The 25231-nt window shown below is 36.9% G+C and overlaps 1 protein-coding gene across 4 annotated transcripts in view; it reads right to left on the reverse strand.

Moving 5' to 3' along the window:
• The window catches only part of LOC145674687 (uncharacterized), a 1315729-nt gene that overhangs the window by 776164 nt on the left and 514334 nt on the right, over positions 1-25231 (reverse strand). For all 4 annotated transcript variants that reach the window (XM_081744920.1, XM_081744917.1, XM_081744916.1 and 1 more), the window contains 5 exons: positions 21661-22015; positions 10701-10952; positions 8945-9085; positions 3260-3580; positions 1326-1498 (listed from right to left, as the gene is read on the reverse strand). In XM_081744920.1, the coding sequence (XP_081601046.1) occupies positions 1326-1498; positions 3260-3580; positions 8945-9085; positions 10701-10952; positions 21661-22015 (1242 nt within the window). The remainder of the gene's footprint in view (positions 1-1325; positions 1499-3259; positions 3581-8944; positions 9086-10700; positions 10953-21660; positions 22016-25231) is intronic.

Here is a 25231-nt window from a genome sequence, read left to right on the forward strand (position 1 = left end):
GTCATCCCACGTTTTTTTTTTTTTTTTTTTTTTTTTTTTTTTTTGCAAAGGTGGCAAATTTTGTTGCTTTCGTAACGAGTCTCTGTTCGAGCTATCTGACCATCCATAGCAGAATAGATATAAAGGAGAAGCTTGTATACCAATACATGCTTTAACCTCATACCTATTCTGTCTATCAATACAAAACTTGGTGTGCTTTCACCCGGGGCTACTCCAGAGGGGTCCAAAGTTGATGGGAAGGATTTCTGGAGGGAATTTTCACGACATTCTCCCCGTTCAAGTACGCTATGGTCCCCATTACATAACACCTCTGCAAAGTTTGTTTCATGCTGAAGAAAGTGGACTATAAACCATGGCTTTCCAATGAAGAGTGTTGATGTAATAGCTATTTCATTGATAATCTACAGTTTTCTTTGTATAACAAAATTAATGGGCCCCAGGGGCTTACTCCGTTCTCCATGGCACCTATTTTTTGTGCATGAACACATCTTTCTTATGTTTATCAAATGGACCAAGTTTGATTCAGATGTCCGATGAAAGGTTCATGTAAAGCGTCCTTCCTTGTAAGGCGTCCTTCATTGAACTTAGCACGCCTGGGAAAGCGTTTCCGAGACAAATGTCATTCTACAATTTGAAGGTGGCCACATAGGAAAGTGATATTTGAATGGCAATACAGTTGGAAAATACATTTTATCAGCATAACGACCGTGTGCGCGAAACGGGAAGCAATTTTCAAGTTGTAGGACGACATTACCCTTTGCTCCCTCCCCAATAAGTGCCCTTATCTCACAAAATGTGTATATTTTGATCTCAGTACTGTGTTGGGCACCCAAGAAAACCAGCTGATACCAAAACTGAAACGTCTATCTAAAAAAAATGATTAATTCAAACTTTTAGCAAAATCTGTCCAATTCCGAATTTTAACGCTCGTAATTCGAACACGTTTGGAATTGAGGGTTATTCCGATTCCCTACTTGTTTCATATGTAAAAAGGAATCGATTGAGCATAGTATCGATATGAAGTCAGAGTAACACCTCGCGACTTCCCCTAGTAACTGTTATATATATATATATATAGATTTTCCTCACAAAATTCGTTCCATGGATCATCACTGAAACATTACTGAAAGTTTGGTCCTCCTTTATGTTTTATATTGTATAGATTTCTGTTATTTTACGCTCTCTTTGAAATTTGTAATTTTTTACTCACCTCCTGCTATATGCTATCCACAATAAGTTTCGATTAGAAGTTGATTGTTCTAGAGTATTTCAACATGTCTATATTATTTTTAACATGTACTAATGCACAATTACTCAATACTTACTCTGACAGTAACGAAAGACCTATCACATCCATACACATTTTTGGCGAGAATGCAGTAAGTTCCAGAATCTGAAATCATAGCTCGTTTGAGAGTTAATCGCACATAGTCATTGACTACCTCTTTCATGGATCGTTGGCTGTTGGTTATATCTCTTGTGCCCTTCATCCATATAACTGAAAAGAAATACACATTTAAAAGTAGAAATCATTTCTAGAGTCGATCAGGCTAAGTATATTTCTAGATAAATAAATATACCAATACATAAACGTTTTCTGAGACCACGATATATAACGTAGTATATGAAAAATATTACGCCCTATATATGTTTTTTTACCTTCTCTTTAGAAACATATTTCCTACAATGAGTAAAATAATTAAAACTCACCTCATGTAGAAAAAAAATAAATATTTATGGTGTTTGAAAAAATGTATTTTTAAGTTTGAAGATAACAGTGGAACATAGTACGGCTTTAGGTAAATAGATGAAGTTGATCAGCTTACATCTGATTGCTGATCTTATATCTGATTTTTGAGCTTCATCAATTAACAAAATTAATAATTTGATCTACTGATTCTGCTTTGTTACAAATAACGTTTACACATGCAACTGCTATGTTGTCAGTAAAGAAATGTCATCTCTAAATGCATTTTCAAAAGCTAAGAAACGAAAACTACTATTTCTGGTTAGTCAAAATAGTTACCGTTTACAACCGCACAATTTTTCCATGGATCAGCAAACAATCGGATTTCCTTGTGAAAGTAATTTGAAGTATACGATTAGAAGAAATCCTCAGCCGTACGTTGCACTGCTCGATAGTCACTTAATGCTTTCCCTCCCAAAGAAGTGCTCAAGATGCCGAAAGAAACGGTAGTCGGTGGGAGAGAAGTCAGGAGAATACAATGGGGAGGAAGGGTTTGCCTCATGGAGAGTCAGTAACATCTGCATTGTTGTGCAACATGAAGACACCATGACATTTGAACATGTGTGGATGGATGCAAGCAAAACTGTCGTGTACTTCATGAAGGTCAGCATTGTAACGATTCGCAGTGATGGTTTTACCTCAAATGACACAATGGATCACCTTCGCTATAGATCACCATAACAGCAACATCATCTAGAAGTTTCGGAAACTGTTCCAGACTTTCACCAAGACCATCCGGCAATTGACTTGGCTGTTTACGTTTGTCGTACCATGTCTATTTTGGATCAAAAATGACAATCTGATGCAGGAAACTTTCTTGGTCATTCCTTACACTCAAAGAACTGCACTCTTTCAGACGGAGATACTGTTTTTGGCTGTGTCACCTCATGTAGAACCCATGAATCCAAGTTTACTGATTATACGGAGCAGCCGAACGTCAATGGCATGGCGTATGTGTAACTCGTGTACAAAGGCACGAATACTTTACCGAGGGTCCGTTTCCACAAGAATTCTTTCGAACCTGGTGCTGGTTGGAGTTCACGGAGCTAATTTTCGAATGCTGTATCATCAAAACGATTGACAAACCAACGACGAATAGTGGGTTCATTCACTTTTCCCGGCGCTAGTGCACTGTTTCTTTCCTTTTTACTCCCTTGCTATGTAGAATGCCCATATCTTTGAATTCGTAAAGAAGAATCCTCTCAATTGTGTGTTCTCCATGATGCACTTTCATATGATCCTGTTAAAGAACGAACCTCCTCCTGTCTGAGTAAACTTTAATTAGTCCCTGTGCTATGCTGAGTAGCTTAGTTTCCCACCTGACCTGAAAGCGTACATTACATTCGCACTAACCCCATACGTCGTACGATATTTACCGCCCGTGTACGGTCAGAAACAATATGAAATATAAGTTGGAAGTATAAGAAATGGTAGCTCCAACCTATAATTAATATTGTTTCTGACAGTACTAGTATATTTAAATTATTTGGTATAAAGTGGTATTAAAATTACCTTTCGGTTTTGGATCTCCTGTAACTCGGAACGAAACGACAATATCTTCACCAACAGCAACAGACAACGTATTATCCGGTCTATCCACAAACATAGCTGGACGCTCAGTCCATGTTCTTCCTGATGTGACTTGGATTCGGGCCGTGGTGTCTGCAATTCCAAATACATTAGAAGCACGGCAGGTGTAACTCCCTGCTTCAGAAGGAGTTGCGTTAATGACGGTGAGAGTGTGGAGATTTCCTTCTTCGTAAGTTCGTATTTTGGGAGATGGTGGTAACACTTCAGATTCTCTCAGCCACATGATGTCCGGTTTTGGTGTACCTGAAATTTCAAAACAATTATGTGTTATATAATTAGAAAAGCTAGTTATCAAATAACTAATAATAATAGTAATAATCTTTATTAACGTTCTGAGTACAGCTGAAAGCAAAAATAGAACAGTAGTCTTAATATTCAATGCTATTATAGTATTACTATGTATAGAAACAATTTAAGCACTAAAAATATAGTCAACAGCAATTTCTAAACGTATTAAGAGATAAAATAAAACACAATCCTAAGATATACAGTTATTATATTTAGTTACAAGCCTTGTGATTAAAACACGTTTCCTGTCATTTGGTTGAAACAATACTCAAGAGACCACACCAAAGAGTGTTGTCAGAAAACGGCATGTCAGGAACAGGAATTGGAAACCAGCAGGCTGGAATTTAATGTATAATTGACATTAGCGTAGTGTGTGTTGGCTAAAGAAACAATACAAATCTGTTCTTCATCGCAGTATGAGTAATCGTACCGGAATAATGTAACTAGGATTTTATCCTATCTTTCGGACAGGGAGGAAGAGAAAGTTGTAGCTTGTTATACATTTCAAAGTCAATAAAATACAAAATAGCGCTAAAGTTCATCTTTCAACAAGCACATCTTCAAACATCTTTGATATCTTGGAAAATCATGACTGAATAGAGTAATAAAGTCATATTTAAACCCCCTCTTCACATGCATCATTATCTAACTTTCAATGTAACTAAGTTCACGTCTTATTTGCGTAAGAGTAATGGATAGATTTGAAAATAATCGCATTACTTTAGCAATGGCATTTAGATACATCATAATTCCGTACAAAAACGACTAATTATGTTTTATCATTTTTATCAAGTGTGAAGAAGATTGAGAAGTTTGAGAAAGTTTACGACATATTTCATCAACATCATTTTTTTTTTTAATAAAGAATTTTATCGTCAAGCACACTTTATTAGGAAGAGGTGATGCATTCACACCTCACTGTTGACACCTCATTTGGGATACATTCAACCCAAATCAATAGAGATTGTATAAACAAACACATGCGCCATACTGTATAAAAATCTAATAATTTAAGCTACATTGACCGTTTAACTAAGGTTTAGATTAAATTATTCATTAATTATTAAATTCAGTTAAACTGATTCTCCCATTCTTCACTAATTTTCAACGAAGGTATAGTTTTTTTTGTGCACAAAATTGAAATCTTTGAGTTTTACGTCCCACGATTATGCCGGTTAGGCTAAAGCAGACGGTGATGATGAGTAATGGATGAAATGGTGGAATGAAGAAAGTTGGAGAAAACGGGAGCAACCCCGAGAAAACCCACGCACACGGTGTTTGTCCACCACAAAGTTGCACAAAATTGAAATTTGATTAAAATTACCATGGAACATATGAGCGACTCGGGTGAACATAATGGTATTTTACATTTTCTAAGTTTCGAGCAAACTGGGAAAGAAGAGTTAACATTCTCATGCAATCCAATACAATGATGCATAGCAAACAAACTTCCCCTGAAATTTGTAAATGTACATTTTTCAAATACAACCACCTACATAGTCTTCTGTGGTTCAATCACATCCCATTCAATTTAGTAACTCAAGTTCACCAGAAATGGCACTTGCTATTATGTTCTTCCAAGCCGCTCTGTGGTACATTCACTTCAATTCTAAATTGATTAGAAACCCAGTTAGAAAATCTTAAATAACAAATAAGCCTCATTTATTCCTGGCAGCGCCAACTGAGCCTTTGGTTTTCTCAGGGTTTTCCGGTTTCCTATCACTTTATTAATTCCACAATCATCACCAGGTTATTATCATCGCCTTCCTTAGTCCCGCCGGATGCTCGTGGGACGTTAAACTAACAAAAATATACGTTATTGTTTAGAAGTCGGATATTTTTACGATATATATCGTGTAAATATTTTAAAATATATATATATTGTGGGAGTGAGGGGTGCGATAAATCCACTCCTTTGATTTTAAACTAAACCAATGGTGATGATTACTAAGCCTCAGGAGTAATATAATAAGCCTCAAAAATATTACCAACGCTCAGAAGTTATCGTGAAACAGATGGACAGGCTCACACATACATGTCGAGTCAAATGATATAAGGCACCACGATGGCTTAGTGGTGGCACTTCTTACTAGTCTATTGGCTAACATATGCACCTTTCGTGTACGGGGTCCCGGGTTCGATTCCAGGTGGGAGAGTCTTTCTAATTTTAACTTTCCTTGATGTTTCTGTGTTTGTGTCTCTGTCGTTATAGGTTATTGGAAAAAGCAAGTTAAACGAGTAAAACAAGTAAAAGTAGTAGTAAGTATTTCAAGTATGTTACTGAGGCACGTTCGGTGAGTCAGTTAACTTTAAAAAAAGGGGTAGAGCGTTCACCTCTACTGCATGGTATCCCTGGTTCGATCCCAGCTCGCGCCAACTAAACTTTGTAGTGGACAAACACCGTGTTCGTGGGTTTTCTCGAGGTTCTCCCGTTCCCTCCCACTTTCTTTCATTCCACCATTTCATTCTTTTTTCATCACCGTTTCCTTTAACCTAGCCAGCATAACTGTGGGACGTAAAACTTAAAAGATTTCACTTCATTTTGTTTCGAATGATAGAAATTCACTACTACACTCGCTTCAATTACCTAATTTCATACTCTATGCATTGCATACCACCGGTACTTTTATTTGGCATGGTGTGTTCAGCGCAAACGTGAAATCAAGTCCACATTTGGTCATTCTGGACATATGTCATCTTTAAGATCTCTGTCTGAAGACTCTTTTAAAGCTTAAAAGTTTCATGACCAGATATTGTAAATAGCTCTTATAATGTAAACAACCGTGTTAACTTTCCCTTGTACTTATACGTACTGTACAAATTTTATGTCTCTTTTTCTCATAATTTTGGTAAATAATACCCTAAACGCCCACACATAGTGTTGTAACTTCATATATCAATATATCAATTCAGTAAGCATATATAACTACGATGCAGAGAAGCAAACACACAATTTTCTCCCTTATTACACATTCAATTACCTAATTTCATACTCTATGCATTGCATACCACCGGTACTTTTATTTGGCATGGTGTGTTCAGCGCAAACGTGAAATCAAGTCCACATTTGGTCATTCTGGACATATGTCATCTTTAAGATCTCTGTCTGAAGACTCTTTTAAAGCTTAAAAGTTTCATGACCAGATATTGTAAATAGCTCTTATAATGTAAACAACCGTGTTAACTTTCCCTTGTACTTATACGTACTGTACAAATTTTATGTCTCTTTTTCTCATAATTTTGGTAAATAATACCCTAAACGCCCACACATAGTGTTGTAACTTCATATATCAATATATCAATTCAGTAAGCATATATAACTACGATGCAGAGAAGCAAACACACAATTTTCTCCCTTATTACACATTCATTTAATCTCCTTCAAAGAATACACCTCCGGAACACATACAATTGCTCCACCGCTCCTACACTGAACCGGGTTGCTGGAAACACCGACGAAAGTCCTTTTGCTATATTCCGAACTTCAGCCGTCATGTTCGTTCCAATCTATTCTACTGTAGCAAAACGGGTACCTTTGGGGAGATCCAAATATCTGATGGTGCTAAATTGCTTTTAAGGCTACCAAAGTTTCTGAAGATCTTCTCCCAAATTTTCACATGAACTTGATGTTTGCGTGTTGCTTGATCTGTGAAATTGCGTCAACTGATCACCACGCACTCCTCCATTCAGCTACACTTCTCGTACGCCGCCTGGATGACCTCTCAATGGAGTCTAGTTTCTATGTTATTATACAGTCTTCAAAATAAGAATAAACTTTTACAACACACTTTCCTTTTATCAAGTAGATAAATATGATTTTCTCTCCACTAGCAATACATATATTATCTTATTAGTATTATGGAACAACGATCGTACATTTCTATCTTTTTTGCTCCGTGAAGTATCCAAGTTTTGGGGTGTTTTTCAGATTCATCCAATGTTAGTTTGAACTTTTAAGTCCTTCTTTTGTGCATAATACGTGGAAGTTGTCCATCTGCTGCTCTCTTGCCATTCTCACAGTGATTTGCCTTGAATTTTGGCACGCTGGTAAATTGGTTGGCTGGATCGGTAAATTAATATAGCCGACGAATCAATTTGTTACGTAGTATACGAGTCATCAACTGAGGCCTGAATACCAAACTCATACTTTATACGTACAAACTTTTTGTTCGTTGTGCTCTTACTCATGGACATGTCGCCATTTTATTCACCCGGTACAGTTGTATGACAGATTACAAGTTCTCAAGCGCCATACTTCACGCCTGGCATATTTGCCACCAGCACGAACTCCAACACATGAACTATATTGCCGCACAACTACCCCTACTCTTTCACAGTATATGTACCGCCTCCGCTGTCGCTACACTCAACACTGGATCAATGCCGCTTACCTGATCCTTCATGAGCTATTAGATCAGCCTTCAGCAGTACCACGCCATTCATATTCACTAGTAAAATCATTTTCTTGCACTCCATGAACTTGATCAGCCAATTGCTTTCTATATATCCAGTCGTCGCATTTTCCACCAACATCCGCACACTTATTGCACATAATTTTATTATTATACTTCTTCGCTCTCACTAATAGAGGTCAGTCTAAACTCGCTCTAAATAGGTCCAGAGCAGAATATTAACGGCCTCTTCTCATATAACATAATGTGTCCTTGTGTAGTGTTAAGAGCACTTCATCCTTATCATCGGCTTATCTCTCATCGCATTATAATGTAATAATGCCAGTAAATAGTTAAATAAATAACTTCTGATACCCAACACAAATACCTTTTCACCAGATTTAACTTAATGTCATTGTCTTAATAGGAGGCGTTACCTTCTGCGGCACATTCATCTGCTAATGGGAATGAAATTGCACTTAAAAAATCGGTGTTCAAATGAAAAACTAAGGGTCTTTATTCTGAATGAGTTTTCGACAGTCAATATAGCCTTTCTGTTGCTTCTAAGTTTTGCGTTGTGTTGTGGTCCGCAAAATGTTATGAAGACTTGTATGGAATGAAGCCGTAAGAGTGTTAGACAAATTTAGTTGTTTGAACATCATCATCTTTTGTTATCTAGTTGAGAAGCTGAATATGTATGGACGTGTTCACAAAGTGTGAGAGTATTACCAGAAAAGAAAAAAAAATACTAAGTATAATATGTGAGCTTTAGAAAGTTTTAGCAAAAACATTTATAATTAACGTTTTATTCCGTGATGATGCTTTAGTATCTAAACCAAAATATTCTGTTGTTTCATATTTTTACTTAAATATTTGGTAAATATTTCTATTTATATGGATTCCACATTATCTATTCAAAACGACTGACCTGATACTTCCACTTGCAAAGCAATCGTTCCTCCAACAGGCACTAGATGATCAGTGAGTTTAGAAGCAAACTGCGGTCTTGTATCTCGAACTCCACGATAGATTGATCGGTCTGTTCGTCTTTCCTCATGGCCTTCACGACCTGCAAGTTAAATATTGGTTAAAGGGTGTATAACAATCACTGGTATTTTAATTTCAAAAGTAAGGTTTAAAGGAAGAGGAAAGCCTATTAATAATCCATTATTGATGATGGACAGTACACTTAACTATCATAATCCTCCAACAAAGCCTTTAAACAACCTGCATTGTTGAAATCGAAGTAAAATGAAAACCCATGAATATTTTTATAAATAGAGTTAATGTTCAAAACAGGTAGAATAGACTTTGTTTTGGTAGCGTTGTGTCTTCTAGTACCATTCTTTAAAATTGACTTTTCAGTCAATCTGTTAAGAATTCAAGTCATCATTATTAAAATAAAATACGTAGGCTGGGGTTTTCATATGCATGAAACTTAACAGTATTAATAAAGCAAAAGTAACCAAACCGCAAAATATATATTAATAATACTTATGTAACAGTTTCAGCAATGTAACTCGCATTCATCAGACACGTTATGACAGACCAATCCAAGAATAGCTTAAATAAACATAGAAAGTGAGAGGAGGACACACCCACATTTCCCAGAGCCAATCAAGTTTTCCCTTCAATTTTTACATTCATTTGTACAAAACGTGATTTTTTAATTAGATGCAAAATGTAAATTTTTAATTAGGTGTTTGTCACATATTTTCCCAAACAATGTATACACCTGTTCTGAATTTTGAACACCTGCTCATCTGCTTACATGTTAGTTATTTACTCTTTTAGTTCTTTCCTTTCTATTTTGTCCAACACTGTATTCCACAACCCATGAATCGTACGCCTGCTCATCCAATTCAACCAATCTTTCGCATGAAACATGTATAAGTTATTTCTTGATATAAAATATGAATTGCTATGTTCAATGTTAGGTACAGTACATAACATTTTCAGTGTTATCAACAGTCAAACCGTGAATTTTATCTGCCTCTATTATTATTCATGAATTAGTCCAGTTTTAGAATTTTAATCTTTACTTACAGTAGACCATATTTACGGAAAGGACGCCATAAGTGTCTAATAGTTTCGCTTTTGTGTTTTCCTTTTTGTAGTTTTTTATATGATTTGAGTTCTTTTGTCCTGTTTTCACGACACCCTATCCTGTAAACGATTTCATATAAAACATTGAAATTTCAACTTGAAGATGGTTAGTGATGCTCTCAAGTTTCGTAGCACTATTTTCATGGGAATGGAAATTTTGGATATTCGAACAAAATCTGAGCTGCTTCGTGTAAATACTCTGAGTGAGTACTCTGTGGTCCAACTCTGAGTGAGTGAGATAAGTTGGGTTGGGACACTACTGTGCTTCTACATCTTTCAATTAGTTCCACAAAAGTTAAATACATGCAATTCAATTATGCAAAATTTTCTTCTGATTTCAAGATTTAAAAATTCTAAGATGAACTTGTAGTTCTGGGACACATGTTCCTCAAGATTACTATTTACTTTCCTGTGTTACATTAAATTGAATTGAACAGGTATTTTGATGCATTCTTATCGAGAATTATATTTTTTTTATTTATGTATGTATGTATGTATTTTATGTATGTATGTATTTATTTATGTATGTATTTTTTATTTATATTTACAAATAATTGCTCACTCTATATTTTAATTACCTTTGAATTCGATGACAGTGGATATTTGGTCCGTCCATACTTGATTCTCTGCTCGACACGTGTACGTTCCGCTATCCGAAGGTTCAGGACAACTTATAACTAACCTACAAATACCATCAGGTAATTCTTTTTGCTGGAACCGACTGCTTGGTCGAACAAATGTTCCATCTTTTAACCAACTAATCTTTGGCTGTGGTTGACCGCGAACTCTGCATTCAAGAATCAATTCGTCATCTCCATAATGATAAACATCTGTAAAAACAACATATTATAATGTACATATATTAGAAAGCAACAGAAATATTATAATCTAAATAGTAATCCAGTAGCATTATGAACCATGTAATATTCTATTACAAACTAGTATAGAAGACTGGTATCCCGACACGGTTCTGGTTTACAACTTATATCATAACCTATAGCTGTCGTAAAAAGTTAATTAAAAGAAAATGAACACACATAAATTACATATATTGTGGTTTGAGTTTTATTCAGCTAGTTTATATCCCTTCGTTTGTGTACTTATAAATTGACACTGAGACAAAGTTTAATTTTTCAGAATTAAGACAAATTTTGGTTGATTTCAAATCAACAACACTAGAAAGTTATTATATATTCCTTGATAAAATTTAAGATACTACTGGTAGTTTAAAAAATTGGTTTGTTTTGAATGGAATAAATTATATACGAGACAGTAAACAGCATTAAAATGCAATTATGGTATAAAGAATGTTCTTGTTGATGTCAATATTCGTTGCATATTTACAAAATGTTACTCGAACCAAACAACATTTCTGGGAGTTTTGTTAAAATACTCTTGGGAATCACATAGAATTTTATAAAAAAAACTCGTTAAAATATTATGTGTTAAACTGAATGGTTTTACATAACTGGGCCATAATTATTTCTAGCCCATTGCTTTATATTTTAATTCTTATATTTCCTTTGAAGCGAAGTTTACTTTCGAAGGTATGATTTTACTATTATTTTCTTGAAGTATATTAATTAGTTTTTTCTTTGTCAAACTTAAATTTTGTGATATATAATTTTAATATTTATAGATTAAATTTAAGTTACTCTCTATTTACAAAATACGTAAATTAATTTTTAAAAATGAGAAACATTTAAGTAGACTCGAAGAAGAACTTACTGAAATCACAACATTAAAATTTTACTCCCCTTAGAAGAAAAGGAAAGATAACTCCATGTGTAAATTAATGAGCTAAAAGCCAAGACGGCACACAGTGCGTCGAGCATATGGGAGTAATGGACAAAAATAAAACAAATTATACTGAAGCTTTTATCACATGTTTATTGTGTCGCAAGGCGTTCTTTGCTCACTTAGATTGAAGCAAAGTTGTTCTCGAAGTTATCGAACTTGACAACTGTATTTATATAGAAAATAATATCCCGTTCAGGGACGTAAAAAACTATGTTAAACATTTAAAGCCTTATGCAGAGTAGTTCTGACGTGTGATTAGTCCCATACTAAAGAGTTCGACTAACATATGTTTCCTGCAGTAGTCAGGCCTTTAGCATGACACTAAACATACGTCAAAACGACTATGCATAAGACCCTTAGTGTTTACGGCACTCGTAAACACGAACCCATACGACTCAAAACTACATGACACTAAATTATAATGAAGAGCAGTGCATGAAATGACTGAAACAATTCTAGTTTTTTAAAGAACAGTCAGTACTATCACTGCCTAAGTTATCAAGATCTAAGCGCCTCTTCTTTGTTTTTACTGAGCACTCTCCGATCTGTTTACTGGTTCTACTTCGAGTAGAGCAAGCTACATCGGTCTTCACGTTGCTGTGATATCGAGCACTGTTGAGACATAGTCCGGAAATGTACATGCACGATCAAACCACTCTTTATTTTTAGCTAGGAAAACCGACCAAACTCTGTTGCGACATCCTTCAATTTTTCTGCTCTAGGTCATATTAATAACTTACTAAATTTCTCTAAACTGTTGTACACATCTTCCGTGGCGCCTTCAAGTTTATAACGACTACAAGTAGCCTGCATAGTTTCCGCTTTCTTCCGACTAGCGCTGGTGGTTGTTCTCCATCTTTCAAAAATGTCCTTGTTTTTCATGGCGTCTTCTTTTGCAATTTCACTAATTGCAATCAATACTGCGGACACTTGCACACACACTATTGCTGATTCCAAAGGAAATCATTAAAGGAAGATATTCCTGAAGAGATCTCAAGACATGTTTAGGTTTTTTTGAGATATTCCAAATATACCAGTAAAAAATGATTACCAATCGTTCGTCGTAAAGGAAAGAACGTACCTGTGCTATAACTGCACACTAGTGACAAAAAGTCTCACCTTTTGCTTTGGTCTGAAACATCAATGCAATCGCTGTCGAGATAATGACTCAGGTCTGTCTAATATAGTAGTTGTGCATGCAAATTGTTATCTGTAAGAGTGTCATCTCGACTCGGGTCGGTCTAATGTGGTAACTTTACGCGCGCCCTCTGTAGGATGACGGGTTGTCATCAGTTTGTGGTTAGAGATTTCTGTCTTGTGAATCATTTGTACTTCATTCCGTGCTATTTGCAAGTCCGAAGAAAATGGTTTCTTTTCTCATTTTTGTCCATTGGTCGACGCACTGTGCGGCACAGGCATTCAACATTGTAAATTGCATATTTCTTAACATTAGGACTCGTAAGATATGTTTTGGATTTTTTCAGTTTATCTTATACTGTATTTGAGATAATCTGCGTTGCAAAAACTAAAACAGTACACAAACGCTTTTGAAACTGATTTTATGGAGAAAATGGCTAAAGCAGCAGTTAAAAGGTGTTCTGCGCTCACCGAGAAAGCACTCATTCTCGAAACAGCGTTCCAGTAGTTTAAACAGAGTAGTCTAGAAGTAGGTATACAGACCAGCATCGATCAAGTACGACATTTTAATTTAAGATAATATATTTATTTGTTTTGGTTTGTTCCGAGCTTGAGGTATAAGTGAAAAGAAATTAAGAACAAATAACGAAGAAACTAAGTCAATACCTGTATGGATAGTAATAAGTAAATGATATAAAATGTCATGAGCCGATCAGTACGCGACTGTATACCTACTTTTGGGCCACCCTGCTGTATACCTGCTTCTAATTGTTGACCACTTTAAAAGCAAACCTTCGCTATATTTTTGCTGACACTGTTGGACATATCTGGGACGTAGTTGGAAAACACAGTTATGATAACTATTTTGGCCTAACGAGAAGATAGATAGGAATGTGCTTTCCACAAATGACCAAACTTGCAAGCCTGGCCTCAGGCTCAACCGATCTCAAGCTCAATAATTTAGCTAGCGATCATACTTGAACACAAACGATATATAAAGCGATAGCAAGCCAGAGGCCTAGCCCTAGCGAACGCAAGCTCCAATGTGGATAGAGAACACGAGTACCAGTAATTGCAATCCCCATCGGAAACAAGCTCGAGCTCTTGACGAACACTAGAATAGAAAGGTAAATGAATATGATGTCAAGCTATCGTGATACTTAGCGAGGATAGCGAGCCCAAGCTCGCGTAAGTACGAGTATGAATCTCTGAGCACGAGTAGTGTAGCTTACGAGACGAGACGAGATGAGAAATAAGGCTTTATCGTCTTGTCCCCTAAATGTTTTGTAGAAATCTTGTCTAGATTTGAAAATTTCTCGTCTGGTCTCGTCTCTTACGCATATATACAGTTGACTCCAGACTATCTGGCCTAATGTAACGGGAGGATAGGCTCACTGTAAGCAATTGCAGTCGCATTTACTGACCGATTACCGTCAATTCTGGCTGCCAAATGATTACCATAAATTTACGGTATTATTGTTGAAGTTATGGTAATAGGGCATAAATACGGCCTTCCTATGGTCTATAACCTTAAATTTTACAGTAATATCGTAAATTTTAGGGTAATTGGTTAGCAGCCAGAATTGAAGGTAATCCGTCAGTAAATGTGACCGTAATTTTTACAGTGTGAATAACGAAAAGCCGAAGTTCTGTAATTACTCACATTTACCGCACCTGCATCATTAGAAACGGACGTTCTATATCAAATCTCAATATTTTCTCACCTCTTAATACAAACCAATACTTTATAAATATTTGTTATGTATTGCACTGTACGTTTAAAAAGAAATATGACAGAAACAGGAAGTCCCAGAACAAAAATATTGTACACATTTTAATATAAATGTAATAATGTCTAACTTAATTGCAGGAAACATGAAATAATGTACGCCACAAGTTCTTAACTTTTCCACTGGCGTAATACCGTAAGTCGTACATACCACCCAGAACGGCTGGCACACCACACGTTGAGAAGACATGATGTACGCTGAGATGCCCAATTTTTCTAATCATCACTCATACTCACCCTCTATTGACGCCCCCGCACACACCCTTCACTCGTCCTCACTCTCAAATACTAGGGATGCCCTTACCGTCATTCATCCGCACATTCAAATATTATTGATGCCCTAATCCTTACTCACACACACCCTTAGGGTACAGACATACCGAATATAGCTCGCGATCGAGGTCGAGGTTTAAGTCGCAGTCGCTACCTCGATAATGGCACAAACACATGGATTCAAATGGGTAAGCGCACGCCGGAGATGTACACTACATCGTGACTTAGCGGTCGATTGCGATGGTGAATTAGTGGTCGCGATTATAAATAACCGAGTTTGATTTTACATCGATGTTTAGTGGAAGCATTGCTGTGGCTCGTGTTCTCATTGGTTCTCCCTGAAGCGCTGCACGGAATAAAGCCTTCATTTGTTTAAAATTTCGTCTGCAGAGGATTGAGTGTATTTATGCTGAAGAGGTTTTGCTGTACGTTAAATTTGATTATGAAAGACATATTAGTAGAAATAATGGGGAATGTTTCAGCAATATGGGTTAAGAAGCACAAACAACATCTTAATAGGCACTTTTTAAATAGAGAATGGAAGAAACTAGCAACACAAATGGGAGTGTCAGATAAGTTATTCATCTTTGTTTCAGAATTATACTGTAGCTTATTATTATATAAGGCAGTGGTGGTTACAGGGAGGGGAGTTTCGGGCTGAAGTCCCTAAATTCCGGAATTTCTGAATAAAAAAGAAGCTAGTGTTAATTATATCTATGCTTAAAAACTTCACACACCCCCAATTCCGAGATTAATAAAAAAAGAATTTCTTCTAAATTCGTTACTGATATAAGGTAAAGAAATACCGGTAAAGACAGGCACGTATCCATAGGGGCAACGTCAAATAATGGAAATGCAGTGACAAAATTTCATTTGGTGAAGTTAGTGCCCTCTCCACCTCAAAACCTGAAGACATACCTGTTTTTTATTTTACTGGAAAATGATTTCTCACCTGAGTGCTGAAAGAAGGCATTTCTTCCAGAAAATTGATAAGAGAGGTAAAAGTCTTTGATTTATTGATACAGATGGACAAGAGATGAGACTCAAATATTCTTGCAAAACAAGAGACGAGGCTTTGGCATTTCTCATGTCCCGTCTCACGACCATCCCTACTTATAAACTGTTTGGTCCTTTCCGTTTCAAAATATGGTTTCGCAGTGATTTTTATGCGCTGACGGAATAATTTCACACGCTTCACAGTAATGTTTCTCCTCAAAATGAAAAACTTACAGCGAGGATGCGACCTCTTCGCTATGTGCACCCTTCATCTATCCAGGCTTAGACATCAAGGTAGCGACCGCGACTTAAACCTTGACGTCGTTCGCGAGGTATCTTCGGAATGTCTTTACCCTTAATCACCTCATTCACACTCAAAGTCATCCTCACTCACCTCATTCACACTCACAGCCAGCCTCAATCACCCTTAAATTTTATTGATGCCCTCTCAGACTCACGCTTAATCATTTCACTCACACTCACTCTCCCTAACGCTCAAATATTATTTATACCCTCACTCGCACCCATCTTCAATCGATTCCCTCAGACTCATGCTCACACTCAAATATTATTGACTCCCTCACCTTCACTCACACTTACATTCAATGTACTCCTCCACAGTCACCTTCACTCACCATCCTCCTCATGCACCGAAATAAAGGTAAGTGAAGGTGAGGTTAGGCTTCAAACTCACACACTAAACAGTGATAGGGTAAAACCGATGAGTGAAATTTATATAATAGAGGTCCTATATGTTTTATATATGATTATTTCTATCACAAACTATCACTTTTTGTATCTTAGTCCGCTCTAGCTCTAATTCTGGGTACGTCACTAAATTAGTATTAATGATATTTATAGGGATGGGCACGAGTCAAACTAAAACTCGACTCGAATTCGACTCGAGTTTCGAGTCGAGCCAAAGGTAATTTTCTCGAGTCGAGTCACTATTTTGAGGACAAGTTTTCAGTCGAGTCGCGTTTTATTAATTACTCGCTCGTTCAGCTCGTTTTAACTTGTTTTGAAATCATGGCCTGGAAAGCGAAAGCCATGAAAAAGTAAGCAGTAATGTTGAATACTTTTAGTGTTGCTTACGACAGGTGTGCATCTCGTCTTGTATTTTTAGTGCATTTGGTGAAGTTAATACCCCCTCCACCTCGAAACCTGAAGACATACCTTTTCTTTTCTTTCTTTTCTTTTCTTTTCTTTTCTTTTTTTTTTTTACTGGGAAATGATTTCTCGCCTGAGTGCTGAAAGAGAGCATTTCTTGAAGAAAATTGAAAAATGAAAGGTAAAAGTCTTTGATTTATTGATAGAGATGGACAAGAGATGAGACTCAAATATTCTTGTGAAACAAGAGACAATGCTTTGACATTTTTCATGTCCCGTCTTGCGACCATCCCTACTTATAAACTGTCCTTTTCATTTCAAAATATGGTTTTGCAGTGATTTGTATGCACTAACGGAATAATTTCACACGCGTCACAGTAATGTTTCTCCTCAAACTGAGAAACTTACAGCGAGGACGCGACCTCTTTGTTATGTGTGCCCTTCATCTATCTAGGCTTAGGCATCAAGGTAGTGACCGCTACTTAAACCTTGACCTCGATCGCGAGGAATCTTCGGTATGTCTTTACCCTTAATTACCTCATTCACACTCACAGTCACCCGCACTCACAACCTTTAATTTTAATGATGCCCTCTCACACTCACCCATAATCATTTCACTCACACTCACTCTCCCTAACGCTCAAATATTATTTATACCCTCACTCGCACCCATCTTCAATCGATTCCCTCAGACTCATGCTCACACTCAAATATTATTGACTCCCTCACCCTCACTCACACTTACATTCAATGTACTCCTCCACAGTCACCTTCAATCACCATCCTCCTCATGTACCGAAATAAAAGTAAGTGAAGATGAGGTTAGACTTCAAACTCACACACTAAACAGTGATAAGGTAAAACCGATGAGTGAAATTTATATAATAGAGGTCCTATATGTTTTATACATGATTATTTCTATCACAAACTATCACTTTTTGTATCTTAGTCCGCTCTAGCTCTAATTCTGGGTACGTCACTAAATTAGTATTAATGATATTTATAGGGATGGGCACCTCGAATTCGACTCGAGTTTCGAGTCGAGCCAAAGGTAATTTTCTCGAGTCGAGTCACTATTTTGAGGACGAGTTTTGAGTCGAGTCGCGTTTTATTAACTGCTCGCTCGTTCAGCTCGTTTTAACTCGTTTTGAAATCATGGCCTGGAAAGCGAAAGCCATGAGAAAAGTAAGCAGTAATGTTGAACAGTTTTAGTGTTGCTTACGACAGGTGTGCATCTCGTCTTGTACTTTTAGTGCATAGTGTGTCTCGTCTGATCTCGATAACGAAACAATATATTTTTATAACGAGACAGCTTCAAATGATGTGAGTACCAATATAAATATATATTGTAGTTCTTATCATCAAGGTTGAGAACTGCACGATCGAATTTTTAAGCCCAAGCAGAAGCCCAACCAAAATAGTGACGTCAACCGGCTCGGCTCAGTTCAACTGAGCGAATTGCTCGAGCCGGCTCGGTTTGGACAAGCCATCGACTCGGCTGAACTGAGCCGATGGCTCGAGCCGCTCGGTTGGGATGAGCCACTGATTCGGCTCATGTGAGTCATCAGCTCGAACCAGATCCTGTGAAACGAGTCAATCGGCTCAGTTCAACTCTGCTCAACTGAACCGATGCCTCGAATTGGCTCGGTTGGGGTGAGCAATCAGCTCGGTTCGGTTCGGCTCGGGTGAGCCATTGGTTCGAGCCAGCTCCGTTGGGTGAGCTTTTGGCTCGGCTCACTTCTCTCTTTTGTTTGACAGTAAATGAGCTGTGAGCCGAGCCGCTCGAGCCGTTGACGACTCTAAACCCGGCCGAGCAGTTTTTGACATGTTTGGCCGGCGCCCGAATATATGCTCCTCCGGAACTCAAATCCAGAACCTCGTGACTGATGTCCTTACCTCTTGAAGACTTCTCGGCGACCAAGAACGACAGTCAACTAGTTTTTAGTCTTCAGATACAAACCGCTCAACTTTCATGGTGTTGTTATAATACTACTACTACTAATAATAATAAAGTTGTAGTAGTAGTAGTATCATTGATAATTATATTGTCTATATAGGATACCCGAAGAGAGTACTTGGAATTACAAACGGGGTTTGTTGGAATTGGCTCGTTTTGATACGACTTGACTCAAATCTCGACCCAAATTCGAGTCGAGTTGCAGGAAATCATTCGAGCCGAGTTTTCGAGTCGAGCCCAAAGATGTCTGTTTCGAGTCGAGTCGAGTTTCAAAGAAAACTCGCTCGAACTCGCTCGTGCCCAAACCTAGTTATTTATTATTTTTACCTGAAGTAGTAAGTAAAATCGAACTGATGCATAATGTATGTATGTTAATGTTATATCAGAAAACTCACCACGACCATGAAATCTGTTGGATTTGTTTCCGTTATAGTCTCCATAATTTTAGTAGTGATTTTCTTTAAAAACATGAGAAAAATTTATTCAATACAACGGTAGTTCTAAAGCTTAACAAGATAAGTAATAATAAGTAGATAAGGCTCTATAAAGACCTAATGATCACAGTACTGAATTTGATAGATTGTGTGTTCCATTTTTAGCATATTGGAAATTTGTACTATAGAATTTTTTTTTTCGAACAGTTCAACGGATTAAAATCTGCATGTAGTGTCATTTCTATTTGTTGGAACAATTATGTTAAAAGAAATTGCAATTCTAACGTACAAAGGGAATCCTAATTTTCAGTAGTTAGGGTAATTTCGGGTAATATGGACAGTGAAAGAAAAATGCTAAAATTTCTTATAGATATGAACATATAATTTAGCAAATATTACAGCAATATAGACTGATACCTTGTGTTTACTCTCATAGAGTTTGCTTTCAAAAATATTTGAATGGTTGTCGATAAAATTAAAAATACTAACCTTACTGCAATTGCCTATATTTAGCAAAATGTATGTGTAATATGGACAGGCATTATGGATAAAAGGAGCAGGTGCCTCTCATTGGTACTTAAATTATTCATGAAAAACTAAGAGCAAAATATAATAATAAATGAAACTGTATTAAACACTAGACAAATTTAAGTCGTACAATAACACTACAAAATACGTGAAAACATTAAAAAGGAAATATACAATGTGCATTGTAATATTCTTAGTTACTTGAAAACTACAATGTTAGACACCGAATCCAAATGTGATAAATTTAAATGTATATGACATGATAAAACTAAAATATAATTTTTGCTCATATGTTTCAGTTTATTTCCAACGTACGCGTCATTTATGATTGCATTGAGGTTAGAAAGGCCGAGCGCAGAAACCATTGACTGCCTGTGTCATATTTGCCTATTTTCACCACGCATGTGATAAAATGTGGCAAAACCCAAGTTTAGTAAAAGATCGACCATTGTGATCACGGATTTAAATACTTGATACAAATTTGTAATGTATATTCTTTCAGTGGTCTTAAGAGGTATTTGTTAGTTGGTTGTAGCCAATTATTTGAAGACAGACAGAGGCGTACTTTGAAATAAAATATAATTTTTGCAATTACAATATTTTTCAAAACATTCTCTTTCAAGATGGAAAAGGTATGTGTAATATGAAAATGCTTCATTGTTTATCTGATAATTATACATGTTTATTATAACTGCCCATTCTGTACAAAATGAGTATGCCCATATTATACGTAACGACAATGTTTAGTAATTTGCAATACTGCAGTTAGAATGTAATGGGGCAGTTCCATCCTTTGCCGTGTAGTGATAATGCAATGCCTGTAGATTACCATAAATGAGATGAGTTTTGTATTCAAAAGATTATAATGCACGAATTCCTTATATCCATGATACTGAAATTTACAAACAACATAATGTGCAAGTCAAATAACGACAATTACTCACCTTAAAAAAAAATAACACAAAATAACCGTACAACCGTCGTGCACATTTTCATCCAGCTTTTAACTAGTGTACAAAGTGTTATCAACTAACGAATTCAGTTTTAGATTAATTCTGGTATGAGTAATACTATTGAAGCCTTAGTTCTACCCATATTATCGAACTGCCCGTATTACCCAAAATTACCCTAGTCACTGAAAATTCATGTGCACAAATATGTTATTAACAAACCCTTCAAATATGTGCAGACATCTGCAAGTTTGACGGCCTGATCTCTCTGCGCCTCTGTGAGTGAACCACTGATTGTTTAAGACTCAAGATGGTGAATAGTTAATGGATTTGATTTTTTTTAAAATAATTATCACCGTTGATTTTAACATTTTCCTGATAGTAGTGTTCTTGACTGCACAGAACAAGGTTATCCGTGTGTTACTAGGATTAAAATTTCTGGGATGTATGTATTAACTTTGTTGTTTGACATCTGAGATTAATTTACCTACACATATCCTGATGGGACCTACAATTTCCCTACAGAATAACAGACTCACTATATTTATTTCTACGTGTACTGACCTTGAATAGTTTTTGTAAAGGTTGGAGGAAATGGCGCTGGTTCAAATCCTGTGAAAACACGTAAGTCTGCACTGGAACTTGTTTCACCGTGAATATTTTTCGCCACACATGTGTACTCTGCCGTATCAGTAGTGGAGGCTGACAGAACTTCCAAACTTGCTAGGCCATTATCATACCTCGTTTGATATTTGTTGATGTCGTACGGAAGAGGGAATCCATTTTTCAACCACTCAACTTGAGGTTCAGGGCTTCCCAGAATACTGCATGTCAATTTTATGTTTGAACCTTGGGCTGCAGTTCGATCTGTTAGTCTTGTACTAAATTTTGGCTTCTTCCGGTAATCACGACGAGGAGCCTGGAAAACAAATGGCTTATAATATAGTAATGCACTTACATCGTGTCAACATCAATTTCATTATAATGTAGTAATTGTAAAATAAATACTATCTTCTTTTACGTAAAATATTCTTACCTGTACCCACAGGTATTTGTGAACAGGATCCTGAGAAGAATATTCGGACCCAAGAGGAACGAGAATGGGGAATGGCGGAAGCTTCATAACGAGGAACTACATAGTTTATACGGTTTACCCAACATTGTTAGGGTTGTCAAGTCTAGGAGGTTTAGGTGGGCAGGTCATGTAGCTAGAATGGAAGAAAGTAGAAACGCTTTCAAAGTCTTGACTGGTAGACCCATAGGAAAACGACCATTAGGAAGACCTAGGCGCAGATGGGAGGACAATATTAAGATGGATCTCGCAGAGATAGGAATACAAAGTAGAAACTGGATGCAATTAGCTAAGGATAGAAGTCAGTGGAGATCTTTTGTGAACGCGGCACTGAACCTCCGGGTTCCATAGGCCATAGAGTTAGTTAGTTAGTTAGTACCCACAGGTAGCACGGTTTGATGTTAGGGGTCTAAAACACGTTAGAAGAAATTCAGAGAGAAAAAGAAAACAATGTACAGGTTGTACAATTTTAAACCTCGCCACGAATAGTTGAAGATTTGAAATCGAACATTGAATGGGAAATAAGAAACATCACTGTGGACATGCTTATTCGAGTGTTCAATAACCTGTTCAAGAGGATTGAGATGCACCATAACACCAACGGTTCACACTTTCAACAGCTTCTGTAGCAACAAAAGTATTTCTGCTTAGGGTTTGAATCATACATTCTATAAAGGCCTATACTTATATATATATATATATATATATATATATATATATATGTGTGTGTGTGTGTGTGTGTGTGTTCGCGCAATTATAACGGAAAAAGTTTATGGAGGAAAGGTTGATTTCTTAAATATTATTAAGCAAACTAGTGCATCATATCTACTAGTCATAGTGGGCCTTATGCAGAGTCGTTTTGACATGTGATTAGCGTCATACTAAAGGCCTGACTACTGCAGCAAACATGTGTTAGTTAAACTCGTTACTATGACACTAATCTCGCATCGAAACGACTCTGCGTAAGGCCTACTAATTTTAATATCTCTTTTCAGCACCAATGCTACTTAAGAAGCAGACCAGCTTTTGGAATCCGAATCATGTTGAAATACAAGCCTATATATTCAGTGGTGCTATTCAGTCTGTTCGCACCGGGTCGCTAGAACCGGTTGTTAGAATATTTCGAGTTCGCAGAACCGTTTGTCATACGAAGTCTTAAACTCTCTGGACCTAATGCAGGGTCGTTCTGAAGCGTGATTAGTGTCATACTAAAGAGTTCGACTAACATATATTTCGTACAGTAGTCAGGCCTTTAGTATGACGTTAATCACACGTCAAAATGACTCTGCATAAGGCGGTCTATCTCTCTCGCATACACACACACACACACACACACACACACACACACACACATACAACTGGAATGGAGAACTTATTGGATACAATTTTTCACAGCCAAAAACAATTTACCTATTTAAAGAACCTTGCTTTGCTCTGTTCATACAAGACATTAATGGATGGGTATGTGAACGGTAAATTTTATTTTAAATATCTTTGTTTTTAGAGCTTACTCTTATAGCTAACTAACTAACTAACTAACTCTATGGCCTATGGAACCCGGAGGTTCAATGCCGCGTTCACAAAAGCTCTCCACTGACTTCTATCCTTAGCTAACTGCATCCAGTTTCTACTTTGTATTCCAATCTCTGCGAGATCCATCTTAATATTGTCCTCCCATCTGCGCCTAGGTCTTCCTAATGGTCGTTTTCCGATTGGCCTTCCAGTCAAGACTTTGAAAGCGTTTCTACTTTCTTCCATTCTAGCTACATGACCCGCCCACCTAAGCCTCCTAGACTTGACGACCTTAACAATGTTGGGTAGACCATATAAATTATGTAGTTCCTCGTTATGAAGTTTCCGCCATTCCCCATTCCCGTTTCTCTTGGGTCCGAATATTCGTCTCAGGATCTTGTTCTCAAATACTTTCAGTCTATGTTCTTCCCTCAGAGTAAGTGACCATGTTTCGCAGCCATACAGAACTACAGGCATGACTATCGTTTTGTATATTTTAAGTTTCAAATTCCTCGACAGAATTCGCGACGACAAGAGATTTTGAACTGAATAGTAACACGAATTCCCTGCTTTTAGTCGACATTTAATTTCTTCGTGAATATGATTTTCCTCTGTTAATATTGATCCTAGATATTTGAAACTATCCACTTTATCAAAAGTATTATTAAATATTTTAACGCATCCATAATTTGCTGTATTCCGGTCCCGACGCACTTGCACGTATTTAGTTTTCTCTGCATTTACTTCTAAACCCATGTCCCTGCAAGCGTTTAATAAGATCTCTGCATTTCTTTCTATTGTTCTCCTATCATCCCCTATTAAATTTACATCATCAGCATATGCCATAACCTGGTGAATACCGTTCAACTCTAGGCCCTGGTTGCTATCTTTGATTTTCCTTATAGCTATGGGGTTAAACTTATGGGGCCTTATGCAGAGTCGTTCTGAGGCATGATTGGTGCCATACTAAAGGGTTCAACTAACATATGTTTCTTGCAGTAGTCAGTCATTTAGTATGACGCTAATCATACGTCAAAACGACTGTGCATAAGGCGGATGGAGCCTTATGCAGAGCCATTCTGACGCGTGATTAGTGCCATACTAAAGAGTTCGACTAACATATCTTTCTTGTAGTATTCAGGCCTTTAATATGATGCTAATCATACATCACACGACTCTGTATAAGGCCTGTAAGGTCTTATGCAGAGTACTATGTTTCCTGCAGTAGTCAGACCTTTAGTATGACAGTAATCATACGTCAAAACGACTCTGCATAAGGCCCATGATCTCTCAGAATAAGGTAGGCCTATAAGTGATTATTCCTTAATTTCAAATGCTCAGATATCAAGAATGAGACCTGGGAGTTATATGAGCGAAGTGCCGTGCGTATTTATATTTGAAACACATATATACCATTGTCAACAATTGTCGATCCATTCTAGATGAAGGTGTTTCCCATACTTTTTGACAACCATGTATCTTGGATAATTCGTTTCCAAGATATTCGCAGTGCCATTTTCGGCACATCACTTTGTATTAGAATGCTGTGTA

This window comes from Thermobia domestica, chromosome 17 (genome assembly GCF_964235325.1).
Source record: "Thermobia domestica chromosome 17, izTheDome1.hap1.1, whole genome shotgun sequence".
NCBI classification, from domain to species: Eukaryota; Metazoa; Arthropoda; class Insecta; order Zygentoma; family Lepismatidae; genus Thermobia; species Thermobia domestica.